The sequence below is a fragment of the Stegostoma tigrinum genome, chromosome 5 (genome assembly GCF_030684315.1).
Source record: "Stegostoma tigrinum isolate sSteTig4 chromosome 5, sSteTig4.hap1, whole genome shotgun sequence".
Classification (NCBI taxonomy): Eukaryota; Metazoa; Chordata; class Chondrichthyes; order Orectolobiformes; family Stegostomatidae; genus Stegostoma; species Stegostoma tigrinum.
In genome coordinates, this window is record NC_081358.1 from 98,371,779 (window position 1) to 98,387,957 (window position 16,179).

At 41.7% G+C, this 16,179-nt stretch overlaps 1 protein-coding gene across 9 annotated transcripts in view; it reads left to right on the forward strand.

The window, feature by feature from the left end:
• scap (SREBF chaperone) overlaps positions 1-16,179 on the forward strand; it is a 120,315-nt gene that overhangs the window by 79,413 nt on the left and 24,723 nt on the right. For all 9 annotated transcript variants that reach the window (XM_048529072.2, XM_048529068.2, XM_059646168.1 and 6 more), the window contains 2 exons: positions 1,164-1,367; positions 8,899-9,100. In XM_048529072.2, the coding sequence (XP_048385029.1) occupies positions 1,164-1,367; positions 8,899-9,100 (406 nt within the window). The remainder of the gene's footprint in view (positions 1-1,163; positions 1,368-8,898; positions 9,101-16,179) is intronic.

Consider the following 16,179-nt stretch of genomic DNA (forward strand, 5'->3'; position numbering starts at 1 on the left):
TCCAGCTAGAAAATTATGATCTGAAATATACTTTAAATAAAATTCTCATGTACCCACTTTTCTGTACATTATCAAAAAGATCTGTGTCCTCTTATTAAGTACTAATGGAAATAATTTCTCCCTGTCTTTGCTATCAAAAGCCCATAATTTAGAACATCTTGATTAAATGGGTAAACCATCTATATAGGGTGTGTGCAACAATGTATTTGAGTGTGTAGAGTTTTTTCTACAAGAGATTAGAAAGCCCTTTATCAAATGGGAAGGTAGATTTATTTAAGTTTCCAAATTCATTCAAAGATAAATCTCGTGGTTACAACTGTGATTGCACTGGATGTGTGTATTTTTCATGGTGATGTTGTCATCACTTTGTTAGCGTCACTGGATTAAGCTCTCCATTTGTTTTGCTCCATGGGTTCATTATTTAATTATTTAATGTTGAGGCTCCTAAGTAACTATATGATTGTGAGAAATAAGATGTGTAGGCGACAGTATTTAGAAGCTTCAACACTTTTTTTTATTCCATGTTTTTTCTGGTCTGTTTAATTTGACTGATGGTTTAACAGAATCTGTGTGATGCATTTCCTCAGGAATTTTCAATAATTAAATGAATTCTTAAACTGAGATATATAATGCATGTCTAGTGGCATTATAAAGATGTGTCTTTCCTCTAAAGCGTAGATTAAACTTCTTATCATGATACGTTCCACATTCCTTAGGCCTTTGAGAGTCTACTCTTGGCATTCCCTGGTCACTAACATTTATTTACTGCAATAACAAGGTGTAGAGCTGGATGAACGCATCAGGCCAAGCAGCGTGAGAGGAGCAGGAAGGCTGACATTTCGGGCCTAGACCCTTCTTCATTTTTGTGGAGAAGGGTCTAGGCCGGAAACGTCAGCCTTCCTACACCTCTAATGCTGTTTGGCCTGCTGTTTTCATCCAGCTCTACACCTTGTTATCTCAGATTCTCCAGCATCTACAATTCCTAGTATCTCTGAAAAAAAATTATTTACTGCATCTTTGTTTACTTTTTAAGTTGTTAGTGCGATATAGTAAGTTCTACCCTTTTTATGGGTATTCCAACAAACTGTTAAAAGCTACAGCTAAGGAACAAACCTACGTGTTACTGTTTAAGCAGACCTCATATACTGCTTATTCACTTACAGGTATGTTAGCATACTTCCCATCATCCCTGTATCTTTCCATCTGAGTCTGCAAGATGCCCTGGATGCAAGACACCCTCAAGATGCAAAGCGATACTATTCCATGTTCTCGGCAGATTACGAAGAGGCAAAAAATATTGATAGAAATTGGGCGAGGGAACAGGCTTCCTCTAAATCACAAGCCCCTTTAGACATCACACTTTACAAGTAAGGTTCTGTGGAATAAATGAGGAAGAATGTTCGTTTAAAATTAAAACTGTTTGATTGGCTTAAGTCTGATTCCTTATCTGTGGATTAATGTGATGATCATTTAAATATGCATAACCTGGGACTTTTTTTACTGTAAAATGCACTTGGTAGTTTTATTGCAGGAGTTTCCAAAGACGTTGGTTTTATTGCATTGAAAGCATGTTAAGGTTTCAGCTTTTTGCATTAAACCACTCAAATTGCTGGTTGTAATGACTGAACATGGATGATATCACATTTTGCATGATGCAGTGCCCAAATGCTGTCAGCATTTAGGCTTTGGTTGGTTGTCATATCAATGATAACAAATGTTTAGAAATGCTATGGCGAAAGACCTCAGTCCAGAAATGTCAACTCTGCTTTACTTCCCACAGAGGTTGCCAGATCTGCTGAGTATTTTTAGCATTTTTATAGCTCGTTTGGTGTAGTGTTAATATCAAGAGCTGGAGAATTTAAAAACCGAAGCTAATGTTCTGGGGGCATGGGCTCAGGTCCCATCATGAAAGATGGTGCAATTTGAATTTGTCCCTTGTTAGGCAGTTCAGTACAGCTGAAATACTGGAATCTACCCAACAATGAGGAAGATGAACATTGTGTCCACAAAAACCAGGACAATCCAGCCACTTTCCATCCATGTAACACTGCAGATCCTGAAGTAGTTTTTAGATTAGATTAGATTCCCTACAGTGTGGAAACAGGCCCTTCAGCCCAACAAGTCCACACAGCCCCTTGAAGCATCCCATCCAGACCCATCCCCTTATAACCCACACACCCCTGAACACTATGGGCAATTTAGCATGGCCACTCCACCTAACCTGCACATCTTTGGACTGTGGGAGGAAACCCACACAGACACTGGGAGAATGTGCAAACTCCACACAGACAGTCACCCAAGGTGGGAATCGAACCCAGATCCCTGGTGCAGTGAGGCTGCAGTGCTAACCACTGAGCCACCGTGCCGCCCTTATCCTTATGCAGCTAGACCTGCACAACATTGAGGCTGAGGCTAAAAACTGGTTAGTCACATTTGCAGCACATAAATGACAGGCAATAACTATCTCCAACAAGAGCAATTCTGGCAATGCCCTTTTGACAATTAATGGCAGTATCATCACTGAACCCTGCACTGTCAATATCCGTGGGATTCCCATTATCCAAAATCTGAATTAAACCAGCCATATAAATAGCAGGACTACAGCATGAAGACACAGGTTGGGAATTCTGTGATGCATTACTCACTTCCTGTCTTACAAATGCCTGTCCACCATCAGTAAGACCTATTGACATGGAAAAACTTGTGTCCCTAATTCCATTTTCCAGCTTTTGGACTGTGGATCTGGAGGCTATTGCAATGCAGATTATTGAAATATTACTCAATGTTATAAGGTTCTGACTCAACCATACTTTCAGGCAGTGAGTTCCCTCTGATTGTAACATATTCCTCTTTTTGCCTTCTACCTCTACCTTAAATCTGTGTCCCCTAGCTTTGGACACCTCTGCTAATGGAAGAGTGCCTTCCTTCATTCCAAACGATGTTTCTCATCACTTTATGCATCTTTGTTAGATCTGCTCTAACCTTTGTGCCAAGGAAAGAAACCTCTCCCTAACCGATCTTTCCTCATATTTCAGACCCTGCAGCCCATGCAGCATCTTGGTGAAACTCCACACAATCACGCCTGTTATGTGACCAAAACAGCACATACTGCTCCGGTTGTAGCCTTAACCAGCATTTTATATAATTCCAGGATAACCAACTTATTTTAGTATATATGTATCCTGTGCCTTGGCAAATTTTCCAAATGCCTTTGGAGCCACCTTATCTACATGTATGGATGGGTACAGCTGCAATTACAGACAAGAAGCTTGACCTTGTGCAGGACAAAGTAGGCTGCTTGATTGTCAGCCCACCCACCACCTTAAATTTACACTCACATTACCACAAAGGCTGAACGGCAGCAGTATGTACACTTCATAAGATGTATTGCATTAACTCACTAAGTCTGCTTTGGAAACTCCTTTTTGTGATGTGTACCACCTCGAAGAACAAGGACAGCAAATGCATGGGATCTCCGCAACCTGAAAATTGATCTCCAAACCTCTCACTATCCTGACTAGGAACCTAGTTCTTGATGTTCTTTCACTGTGGATGGGTCAAAATCCTGGAAAATCCTCCCAGCAACTCTGTAGGTGTTCCTACACCTCAATGAATGCAGAGGTCGAACAAGGGAGCTCATCACCACCTTCTGAGTATTGGGGTTGGGCAATAAATGCTAGCCTAGTCAGCAATACCACCATTCCAAAAACGAATATAAAAATATCATAAAATGTTGGTGCACCATACATGTTGTTAGGGTTTTATTTTGTGTGGATAAATAATTGGATAACATAAAACCAACTGTCAGATTTGTAGTTCATTTTGGCATTCAGAGCCAACTAGTGGAATGCCACGTTAACATAGCTACCCCCCACCAGTCATCAGGAAATTGAGGAGAAAATATGCAGGGAGATCTCCGATTTCTGTGAAAATAATAGGGGTTTTAGTTTTGCAAACGTAGACTAGGACTGCCATAGTGTTAAGGGCTTGGATGGAGAGGAATTAAAATGTATTCAAGAAAACGTACTTTATCAATGCGTAGATGTACTTATTAGAGAAGTAGCAAAACTTGACCTTCTCGTGAGCTGTAAGGTAGGGCAAGTGGTTGAGCTGTTGCTGGAGGAGCACTTTGGGACCATTGACCATTAGCTTATTAGTTTAAAAATAGTTATACAATAGGATAACTTCTCTAACCAGTCTACCAAGGATACAACAGTTGAAGTTCTAAACTGGGGCAAGGCCAATTTTGATAGTATGAGACAGGAACTTTCAAAAGTTGATTCGGGTAGGCTTTTTGCCGGTAAATGGACAAGTGGGAGGCTTTCAAAAGTAAGATCATGAGAGTTTAGAGACAGTTTGTTCCTGTTGGAGTGAAAAGGCAAGGCTGATAAGAGCAGGGAACACTAGATGAATAGAGATATTGAGGCTCTGGTCAAGAAAAAGAAGGAGGCGTATGTCAGGTACAGACAGCTGAAACTAAATGAATCCCTTGAGTGTAGGGACATACTTTAGAGGGAAACTAGGAGGACAAAAAGGAAATATGAGATAGCTTTAGAAAATAGGGTTAAGGAGAATCTGGAGAGATTCTACAAGTACATTGAGGACAAAAGAGCAACTAGGGGGAGAATTGGGCGCCTTAAAGATCAAGGCCATCTGTGTATGAAACTACAGGTGATGGATGAGATACTAAATGAATATTTTGCGTCACTATTTATGGTGGAGAAAGATGTGGAAGCTAGGGAACTTGGGGAAATAACTGGTGATGTGGTCCATGGTCCAGTTCAAGGACCTGGTCAAGCATATCCTTGAACATTGTGGAAAGCCAGGGAAGAAATTGCAGGGCCCATAGCAGAGCTACTTGTATTGTCTACAGCTACAGTTGAGGTGCCAGAAGACTGGAGGCTGGCTGTGTTGTGCTTTTATTTTTAAGAAAGGCTGCAAGGAAAAGCCAGGGAACTATAGGCTGGTGTGTCTGATGTCACTGGTTGATGGAGAGGATTCTGATAGCAGGATTTACATCGATTTGGAGAGGCAGGCAAGGACTGTTGAGGCATATTTGACATGGCTTTATGTGTGGGAAATAGTGTCTCACTAACTTGATTTGAGTTCTTTTGAGGATATAACCAAGAGGATTGATGAGGGCAGAGTGATAGACATTGTCTATATGGACTTTAGCCAAGAATTCAACAGGGTTCTGCTTGGTAGACTGGTTAGAAAAGTTAGATCACATGAAATCCAGGAAGAGCTAGCAAATTGAATACAAAATTGTCTTCATGGTAGCAGACTGGGTGGTGATAGAGAACTGTTTTTTCAGACCAGAAGACCTGTGAACAGTGGTGTTCCACAGGGATCTAAAGCTGTGTCCATTGTTGTTTGCCATTTATATAAAAAATTTGGATGAGAATCTCGGAAGTATGGCCGTTACTTTTACGGGTAACATCAAAATTAGTGATGTAGTGGACAGTAAAGAAGGTTATCTAAGAGTACAATGAGATCTTGATCAGCTGCGGCAATGGGCTGAGGAGTGGCAGATAGAGTTTAATTTAAATAAATGCAAGGTGTTGCATTTTGGTAAGACCAACCAGAGCAGGACTTACACAGTTATTGGTAGGGCTCTCGAGAGTGTTGTTGAACAGAGACATCTAGCAGTTCAGGTGCATACTTCCTTGAAAGTAGCATCACAGGTAGACAGGGTGGTGAAGAAGGCATTTGGCATGTTTGCCTTTATTGAATTGCCGGTATTGCGCATTGAGTTGGGATGTCATGTTGCAGTTGTATAAGACATTGGTGAGGCCACTTTGAGTATTGCATATAGTTCTGGTTGGCCTGCTATAGGAAGGATGATATTAAACTGGAAAGCATGCAGAAATCACTTACCTACCAGTCTCAGTAATGGCTTTGTTATCAGTTATAGGGAAATGTTGGATAGGCTGGGACGTTTTTTTCCTTGAAGATAGGAGATCAAGGGGTGACCTTTATAGAGGTTTATAAAATCCTGGGAGGCGTAGATAAGGTGAAATAGCGAAGGTCTTTTTGCTAGGATAGGAAAACTCAAAACTAAAGGTAATATGTTTAAGGTGAGGGGGTAAGGATTTAAAAGGGATCTGAGGGGCAACTTTTCCACACAAAGGGTGGTGCACACATGGAATGAACTGACCGAGGAAGTGGTAGATGCAGGTCCATTTACAACATTTAAAAGATATTTGGACAGTTACATGAATTGGAAAGGTTTAGAGGGATATAGTCCCATTTGCCTGCGTTTGTACTAATTGGGAAACCTGGTCGGTATAGACAAGTTGGACTGAAATGTCTGTTTCCGTGCTGTAAATTTGCCAGTGCTGGGGCCTCAAACTATTTCCAGTCTATGCAATCGTTTGAATTAAGTGCAATAATCAAATGGGTTGGCATTAGAAGGGTAGGTTGGAACACGAATGAAATCAAAGTGCTGGAGATCTGGGGATAAAAGAATCAAATACTGGAAGAACCCAGAGTTGTGGCAGCTTCTCTGGAAAGGAAAACAATTAACCGTTCAAGCCCAATATGTCTCTGTGGAATTTCAAAGTTCAGAACTCTAGGTGGGAAAGCAAGTTACAAAAAGGATCAGAAGAGTTTGCAAAAGAATATATTTAGGTTAAGTGAGTGAGGCTTAAGTTTGGTAGGTGAAATGGAAAATTGTGACGTTTTCCACTTGGAAGGAAGAATAAGAAGCAAAATGTTATCCAAATGGAGAGAAACCATAGAATGCTGCAGTACAAAAGGCTGTCACTGCCCTAATTCATGTGATGAAACATTACCATACTCGAACATGCCATAATTAAGAAGGCAAGTAGAATGCTCTCCTTTATTGCAAGGGTGTTGGTATGTGCAAGTATGGAAGTCTCTCAACACCAGTACAGATATTGGTAAGATGACACCTAGATTACCATTTTGGTCTTATTTAAGTACTAATATACTTACATTGGATGTGGAGGTGCTGGTGTTGGAGTGGAGTGGACAAAGTTAGAAGTTGCACAATGCCAGGTTATAGTCCAACGGGTTTATTTGGGGTCACACAAGATTTCAGAGCACTGCACCTGATGAAGGAGCTGAGGGTTGACAGCTTGCATGATTCCAAATATACCTTTTGGATGATAACCTGGTGTCATGTGACTTCTTACTTGGATTGGAAGCATCTTAGAAATGGTTCACAAGGTTGCATTTTTGAATCCAGAGGTTAATTTCTTTCATGGGAAGTAGCATTACTCACAAGGCCAACATTGTTGCCCATTCCTAATTGCCCTTGAACAGAGGCTTCCTTGGGCATTTCAGAGGGCAAGTTGTGTCAATGGTCTTTGGTGTTTAGAAGAATAAGCAACGATCTTATTGAAACATGTACTAAAAGGATTGACACAATAGATGCTGAGACAAAATATCCGCCATTGTTGGGGGACGTGTCATACTCTGGCACAGGTTTCAGAATTAGGGGTCTCCCATTTAATTCCAAGATGAGCAGGAATTTCTTCTCTCAGAAATTATAAATTGGAATTGTGAAGGACTTTGTTTTTAAAAAAAGGATATATTCTGAGATATTGTTCGTTGGTTTCCTATTAGGATTGTTCAACAAGTTTACATTTTATGTTATTGTTTGCACAGAATTCATAACAATACTGGGACCAGCTGGCAAGTCAGTTCCTGAACCCTACCTTCCCTAGGCTGACCTACATGTGACTCTAGACCCACAGCAATGTGGTAGACTCTGAACTTCCCTCTGGGCAATTAGGGATGGACAGTAAATGCTGCCTATCCAGCGAGGTCCTCATCCTGTTAATAAATGAAAAAAAATCTCAGCATCAGCAATTTTGCTTGAATCTGGTTTGAGGCTAACAATGCTGCTTGTCCCCCTGAGGCTGATTGCCAGTTATGCTCATCAAGAGGTAACAAGGTGTAGTCCTTGAATAACACAGCAGGCAAGCAGCATCAGAGCAGCAGGAAAGCTGACGTTTCAGGTCTGGACCCTTCTTCAGAAATGGGGGAGGGGTTGTGGTCAGGCGGCGGGGCTGGGAGATTTTGAAGCTTGTGAAGTCCACATTGATACCACTGGGCTGCAGGGCTCCCAAGCGAAATATGAGGTGCTGTTCCTGCAACCTTTGGAGTTACGAACTGAGCGCGTGTTCCAGAAAGCAGTCTCCAAGCCTCCGCTTGATTTTCCCGATGTAGAGGAGGCCACATCGGGAGCAGCGGGTACAGTATGAGAGCCTTGTTAAAGCTGAGGAAGGATTATTCAGTGGGATTTAGAGTTTGCAATTCTCTGCTGCACTGGCAGCACTCCCACATCAATGGCAGATTGCAAGATTGTGGCAGACTGGTAATAATTACTTCCTTTAGTAACCTAGCATTTTTGTATAGTTATTATAATTTACAACATTTTATACTCTCTCATAAGTGAAATTTGTAGCTTTTGCTTCTTTGCAATTTAGTATGGATGTGATGTTTTGAAGAGTGGCTTTTGGTCTGTTTGATCTTGTCTTTCTAAAATGCAACCTTACCTATCCTAAGTAAGTCATGTTTTTAAGAGGAACCTAGTGTCATGTTAGGCTCCTTTAAAATGTGTGTTCTGCAAGCTAGCATCATTCCTTCTTGTGGCTTGTCATAAATTAGCTCCTTTTACTGAACAGTCTATTTCCAAGGACATGTCCCATAGTGTCTTATGCTTCCTAGCTGAAGGCTGAGGTCAGGCATCACTTGATCTAATAGGAAGATTTTCCATTTTGGAAATCTTTTCTTCTCTTTACAAAAGTCATACAGCTGTTATTGGCAAAGCAGATTATTTCAAGGATAATGTTGTTTCTCGAGTAATGGTTAATATTGGCCATGAAATCACTTTTCTTTATAATTGTGAACTTTGCTTCTTTCTTGCAGAGTTGGAGCTCTTGGATTGGCATCAGGAGTCCTCCTCGTAATTCTGCTGTTCTGCTTGTATAAGGTGTTCTGTCCAAAAACATATGGCCAGGGTGGTCTGACTTATGGACGAAGGCGACGTGGAGACTTACCTTGTGATGATTATGGCTACTCACCCCCTGTCAGTGAAACCTTACCATTGATTTTAAAGGGACACTTAATGGTAAGTGAATATTTGGAAATCCGGATGTTCTTTTATATTGTTGGTCCTGTTCACTTGTCAAGTATTGAAAATTTTCTTCAATTAGGAAAGCTTGATTTAAATAATAGTAGTTGTTTCACTTCATGGTATTATGTCGTCAGTGAAGCACATTGATATGTTTGTGAGAATTGTCTAAATTTTAAGTGGGTTATTGAAGGGCTGATTTGTTCATATTTACAACTGGCAAGATTGTAATACTGTATATTCGTTTTGACCTGGCCAGCCTAATAATAATCTACACTAGAAAACCAATATCATGATAAGATACCCTCTTATATTTTCCGAGATAGTAGGAACTGCAGATGCTGGAGAATCTGAGATAACAAGGTGTAGAGCTGGATGAACACAGCAGGCCAAGCAGCATCAGAGGAGTAGGAAGGCTGACGTTTCAGGCCGAGACCCTCCTTCAGTAGAAGGATCTAGGCCCGAAACGTCAGTTTTCCTACTCGTCTGATGCTGCTTGGCCTGCTTTGTTCATCCAGCTCTGCACCTTGTTATCCTGTATAATTTACATTTGTTTGTCGGAGTAATTTATGCACCGTCTTAGAAAGCAGTCTAAATAAAATGATTTATTCAGCATCATTATAGTATTGTCCTAAGCAGTCACATCTATATTTAACCAATATGAATCAACTTAAAATTTATTTTGAGTCAAGTCTGATTAGTATAATTAAACAGCTTGGACTGAGAGAGGCAATGTACTCTCTCTTAAGCTTCCATCAATGTCACTGCTAGGTCAGTTACTGAAAAATATAAGCGTAAATTGTCCCTTTAGTTTTTTCTTCCTATGTTTTAGGCATTCTTTCTGAGACTGGAACTCAATCTGTAGGAGAGAGATGCATGCTGATTGAAAAATTGAAACCATAGCTCAAGACTTTGGGGCACCAATATATTGATTATATTCCTGATTTTTAAATATAGTCCATGAAACTCTTTTTCAAAAAAAAAAGTCTCTTGTTATCACTCAGTCACTTCTGTTGCATGGTTCACAAGTACTTCAGATTGAATATCACAATCAGCAGTGATGATCTTGCTTATGCTTCATCCTGGCTACCATTTTTTATTTATTCTGAATGTACACAAAACTATATTTATTAACCAACATTAAACTAAAAGTAATTGATTTGTACAAAAATTTGTTATTGGGCCAGTTCAGAGAACATTAAGAACCTAGGCTGGAACGTATTCTTGTAAACCAGATCAATTAGAGGTAGAAAGTTCACCTCTGTGAAAGAGATGAATGAAGCATTTAGTTTTTACAACAGTCTGGAAAATTGTGTACGTGTATTCTAGTGCACACAAACGAGCAAGTTTGATGAATTCCGTTTTATAACCTAATTTCGCAGAATTTGATTCAATGACTTCGGAGTTGCAAAGCTGTGAGCATCTTCAAAGTACTGGAATGTAAATTATTTTGAGTGTATTTCATTTTATTAAATCGGTCCTTTAAAGAGGTGAAGTGTTTAAATAACATCACACTAACTCATTGACCTAATTTCACTTAGTAAGTTTCTTGGGTTTTAGATTCTGTGATAAAAATTATATGGTGTAGTCCTGATGAGAGTTGTTAATTTGTAGTAAAAACAGAAAATGCTGATCACATTGGTAGAATTCATGGAGGAAATAAAGTGGCTTGCAACTCTGGTACAGTGTGAGTAATGATACTTCAGTCAACCACAGACTTGATTTGTATGTCTGTACGGTTGGTTTGGTTTTGGCATGGTGGCAATTGATGTTGAAGAATTTCACATCCAGCAGCATTTAATCGCCAAAGAATACAGAGAGAAACAGAACTTCAGATTTTGCAATTTAAAATGTTAGCACAATTCATAAATAATGTCATCACTGCCAGTAAAGAACAACATATCACTTCAGCAATCAAGACTCCAAATTGAGATTGTATCCTTTGGAGACCTCTTTTCCCACAGAAGAAGCAGACAGATTTTACTTTGTAGTAGAAAGGTAAGAATGATGGCAATACTCAGTCCACTGAGTTGGTTTTACCGATAGAAATAGGATCTTGGGTGCACAGCCAGTATGCCCCACTTGTCTAAATCGTAGACACATTACACTTTACCGACAGTTCAGTATCACTCTGTTTCTCACTGACATTAGCATTTATGCCCCAAACATTATTTCAAATGAAGATGTTAAATAAATGTATTATTATAACCTTCATGTGGTCCACATTCCATCTCAGAAGTAAAAGAAAATCATTATTCTTGGACACTTTAATGCTGTGGTTGGCTGTGTCTCTGATGTCTGTAGAGAAACTATAGGAAAAATGCAGTGGAAAGTGCCACTGCAAATGGTCTCCTCGTGTTGACAAAATGCTAAGCATGGCTTCATTATAAGAAACAGTGACTTTTACTAGAAGGATGAAAACCACATGGAGGTATTTGGAATCAAGTAACTGGCACTCCCTGGATTTGTAACATGGGAACATAGGATTTGTGAGCCGGAACAGAGCATGGACCCTTGAAACCTACACCATCTTTCAATAATATCATCACTGATTTGGTTGTGATCTGAAATCCACTTTCTTGTCTATCCCCATAGCTTTTTACTCCCTTGTTCAAAGTCTATTTAACTCTGCCTCAAATAAATTCAGTGACCCATCGTACATTGGTTTCTGGAAAATACAATTGTGCAGACAAAAGATCCTTAGATGGAGAATCTTTTCTCTCTTGCTCTTAAAAGAGAGACCTGTTAATCTTCAAAACTGTGTCCCTTCTTGTAGTCTATCCCACAAAAGAAACACACTTCTTACGCCCACTCACGACAAATCCCCTCAGGATCTTACATGCTCAAGTAAGGTTAGTTTTTGAGATTCTAATTTTTTTAAATTCATTCATGGGATGATGGCGTCGGTGGCTAGGCCAGCATTTATTGCCAGAGGGCACTTAAGAGTCAACTACGTTGCTGTGGATCTAGTGTCACATGCAGGCTAGAACAGGTAAGGGTGGCAGTTTCCTTCCCTAAAGGATATTACTGAACCAGAAGGGTTTTTCCAAGAATCGACAATGAATTCGTGGTCATCATTAGACTCTTCATTACAGATATTCATTTCCACCATCTGCTGTGGCAGGATTCAAAGCCGGGTTGCCAGGACATTACCTGGGTCTCCGGATTAACAGTCCAGCGAAAATACCACTAGGCCATTACCTCCCTGTAGTGTGCCCATCTCCAATGGATATGGATCCAACCGGTTCAACCTTTTCTTGTAAGATGAGGCGTTCATCCCAGGAATGGGAACGGTGAATTTTGTCATCCAATTTAAATACAGTTATATCCTTTTCTTAAATAGAGACCAAAACTGTTCACAGGGATGTGGTCTCACCAATGCCCTGCAGAACTTCACCAGAAGTTCCTGATTTTATATTTCATTCCCTTTGGTAATAATCGTAATGCTTACCTTGTGAATAGGTGGAGGTATGCTTAACAGGAGCAGACACAGGACTGCTGAGTAAGCGAGGGAATACATTTGTGTGGTTGTGTTGCCCGAAACACTACTCGGGTAGTGTCTCCCACCCATCCTCCTCCTCTAACCAAAAAAAAAGGTTCTGTGTGCCTTATTGGTAAGGTAACAAGTTTATTTTTTGTTCATTTTTTTTAACAGTCTTGGGAATTTAGAATAATAGGAACGGAGGTCAGGGCAGTTGAATGTTCTTCCTGCAGAATGTGGGAGGTAAGTGTCACCACTAGTGTTCCTGCTGACTACATCTGCGGGAAGTGCACCCAACTCCAGCTCCTTGAAGACCGCGTTAGGGAACTGGAGCTGGATGAACTTCGGATCATTCGGGAGACAGAGGGGGTTATTGAGAGGAGTTACAGGGAGGTAGTCACTCCTCAGGTACAAGAAAAAGGCAGATGGGTTACGGTCAGGGGACGGAAAGGGAACTGGCAGGTAGTGCAGGGATCCCCTGTGGCCATTCCCCTCAACAATAAGTATACCGTTTTGGATACTGTTGGGGGGAGGATGGTGGGGGGGACTTACCAGGGGAAAGGAGTGGGGGCACAGGTCTCTGGCACAGAATCTGTCCCTGCTGCTCAGAAGGGAAAGGCGAAGAGGAGCAGAGCAGTAGTCATTGGGGACTCCATAGTTAGGGGGACAGATAGGAGGTGCTGTGGGGACGAGAGAGACTCACGGTTGGTGTGTTGTCTCCCAGGTGCCAGGGTGCGTGATGTCGCTGGTCGTGTTTTTGGCATCCTTAAGGGGGAGGGGGAGCAGCCCCAAGTCGTGATCCACATTGGCACCAACAACATAGGTAGGAAGAGAGATGGGGATTTAAGGCAGAAATTCAGGGAGCTAGGATGGAAGCTGAGAGCTAGGACGAACAGAGTTGTCTCTGGTTTGTTGCCCGTGCCACGTGCTCGTGAGGCGAGGAATAGGGAGAGAGAGGAGTTGAACACGTGGCTACAGGGATGGTGCAGGAGGGAGCGTTTTGGATTCTTGGATAATTGGGGTCTTTCTGGGGTAGGTGGGACCTCTACAAGCAAGATGGTCTTCACCTGTACCAGAGGGGTACCAATATCCTGGGGGGGGAGTTTGCTAAGGCTATTCAGGTGGGTTTAAACTAATTCAGCAGGGGGATGGGGTTTAAACTAATTCAGCAGGGGGATGGGAACCAAAATTGTAGTTCGACTATAGAAAAGGTTGAGAGTAGGGAGGTCCGAAATAAAGTTTCAGGGATGCAAGATGGCGCCGGCAAGCAAGAAGTTGGTTTGAAGTGTGTCTACTTCAATGCCAGGAGCGTCCGGAATAAGGTGGGCAAACTTGCAGCATGGGTTGGTACCTGGGACTTCGATGTTGTGGCCATTTCGGAGACGTGGATAGAGCAGGGACAGGAATGGTTGTTGCAGGTTCCGGGATTTAGATGTTCCAGTAAGAACAGAGAAGATGGTAAAACGGGGGGGAGGTGTGGCATTGTTGGTCAAGGACAGTATTACAGTTGCAGAAAGGATGTTTGGGGACTCATCAACTGAGGTAGTATGGGCTGAGGTTAGAAACAGGAAAGGAGAGGTCACCCTGTTGGGAGTTTTCTATAGGCCTCCACATAGTTCCAGAGATGTAGAGGAAATGATAGCAAAGATGATACTCGATAGGAGTGAGAGAGACAGGGTAGTTGTCGTGAGGAACTTCAACTTTCCAAGTATTGACTGAGAACACTATAGTTCGAGTACTATAGATGGGTCAGTTTTTGTCCAGTGTGTGCAGGAGGGCTTCCTGACATAGTATGTAGATAGGCCAACAAGGGGAGAAGCCACATTAGATTTGGTACTGGGTAATGAGCCCGGCCAAGTGTTAGATTTGGAAGTAGGTGAGCACTTTGGTGATAGCGATCACAATTCTGTTATGTTTACTTTAGTGATGGAAAGGGATAGGTGGAAACCACTGGGCAAGAGTTATAGCTGGGGGAAAGGCAATTACGATGAGATTAAGCAAGATTTAGGGAGCATAGGATGGGGAAGGAAACTGCAGGGGATGGGCACATTAGAAATGTGGAGCTTATTCAAGGAAAAGCTCCTGTGTGTCCTCGATAAGTACATACCTGTCAGGCAGGGAGAAAGCTGTAGAGCGCGGGAGCCATGGTTTACAAAGGAGATGGAATCTCTGGTCAAGAGGAAGAAGAAGGCTTATGTTAGGATGAGATGTGAAGGCTCAGTTAGGGGGCTTGAGGGCTACGAGGTAGCCAGGAAAGACCTAAAGAGAGAGCTCAGAAGAGCCAAGAGGAGACATGAGAAGTTGTTGGCGGATAGGATCAGGGTAAACCCTAAGGCTTTCTATAGGTAGTTAAGGAATAAAAGAATGACGAAAGTAAGATTAGGGCCAATCAAGGTTAGTAGTGGTAAGTTGTGTGTGGAGTCAGAGGAGATAGGGGAAGCACTAAATGAATATTTTGCAACAGTATTCACTGTAGAAAACAACAATGTTGTTGCGGAGAATACTGAGATACTGGCTACTAAACTATGTGGGATTGAGGTTCTCAAGGAAGAGATATTAGAAATCCTACAGAGGGTGAAGATAGATAAGTCCCCTGGGCCGGATGGGATTTATCCTAGGATCCTCTGGGAAGCCAGGGAGGAGATCGCCGAGCCTTTGGCATTGATCTGTAACTCGCCATTGTCTACAGGAATAGTGCCAGACGACTGGAGGATAGCAAATGTGTTTCCCCTGTTCAAGAAGGGGAGGAGAGATAACCCTGGTAATTATAGACCAGTGAGCCTTATCCCAGTGGTTGGTAAAGTGTTGGAAAAGGTTATAAGGGATAGGATTTATTTTCATTTAGAAAAGAATAAATTGGTTAGGGATAGTCAGCACGGTTTTGTGAAGGGAAGGTCGTGCCTCACAAACCTTATTGAGTTCTTTGAGAAGGTGACCAAACGGGTAGATGAGAGTAAACTGGTTAATGTGGTGTATATGGATTTCAGCAAGGCATTTGATAAGGTTCCCCACAGTAGGCTATTGTACAAAATGCGGAGGAATGGAATTGTAGGAGATATAGCAGTTTGGATCAGACATTGGCTTGCTGAAAGAAGACAGAGGATGGTAGTTGATGGGAAATGTTCATCCTGGAAACCAGTTACTAGTGGTGTACCGCAAGGGTCGGTGTTGGGTCCACTGCTGTTTGTCATTTTTATAAATGACCTGGATGAGGGTGTAGAAGGATGGGTTAGTAAATTTGCAGACGAGACAAAGGTCGGTGGAGTTGTGGATAGTGATGAAGGATGCTGTAGGTTACAGAGATACACAGATAAGTTGCAGAGCTGGGCTGAGAGGTGGCAAATGGAGTTTAAGGCAGACAAGTGTGAGGTGATGCGCTTTGGTAGGAGTAACCAGAAGGCAAAGTACAGGGCTAATGGTAAGATTCTTAGTAGTGTAGATGAGCAGAGAGATCTCGGTGTCCGTGTACACAGATCCTTGAAAGTTGCCACCCAGGTTGACAGGGCTGTTAAGAAGGCATACAGTGTTTTAGCTTTTATTAATAGAGGGATCAAGTTCTGGAACCAAGAGGTTATGCTGCAGCTGTACAAAACCC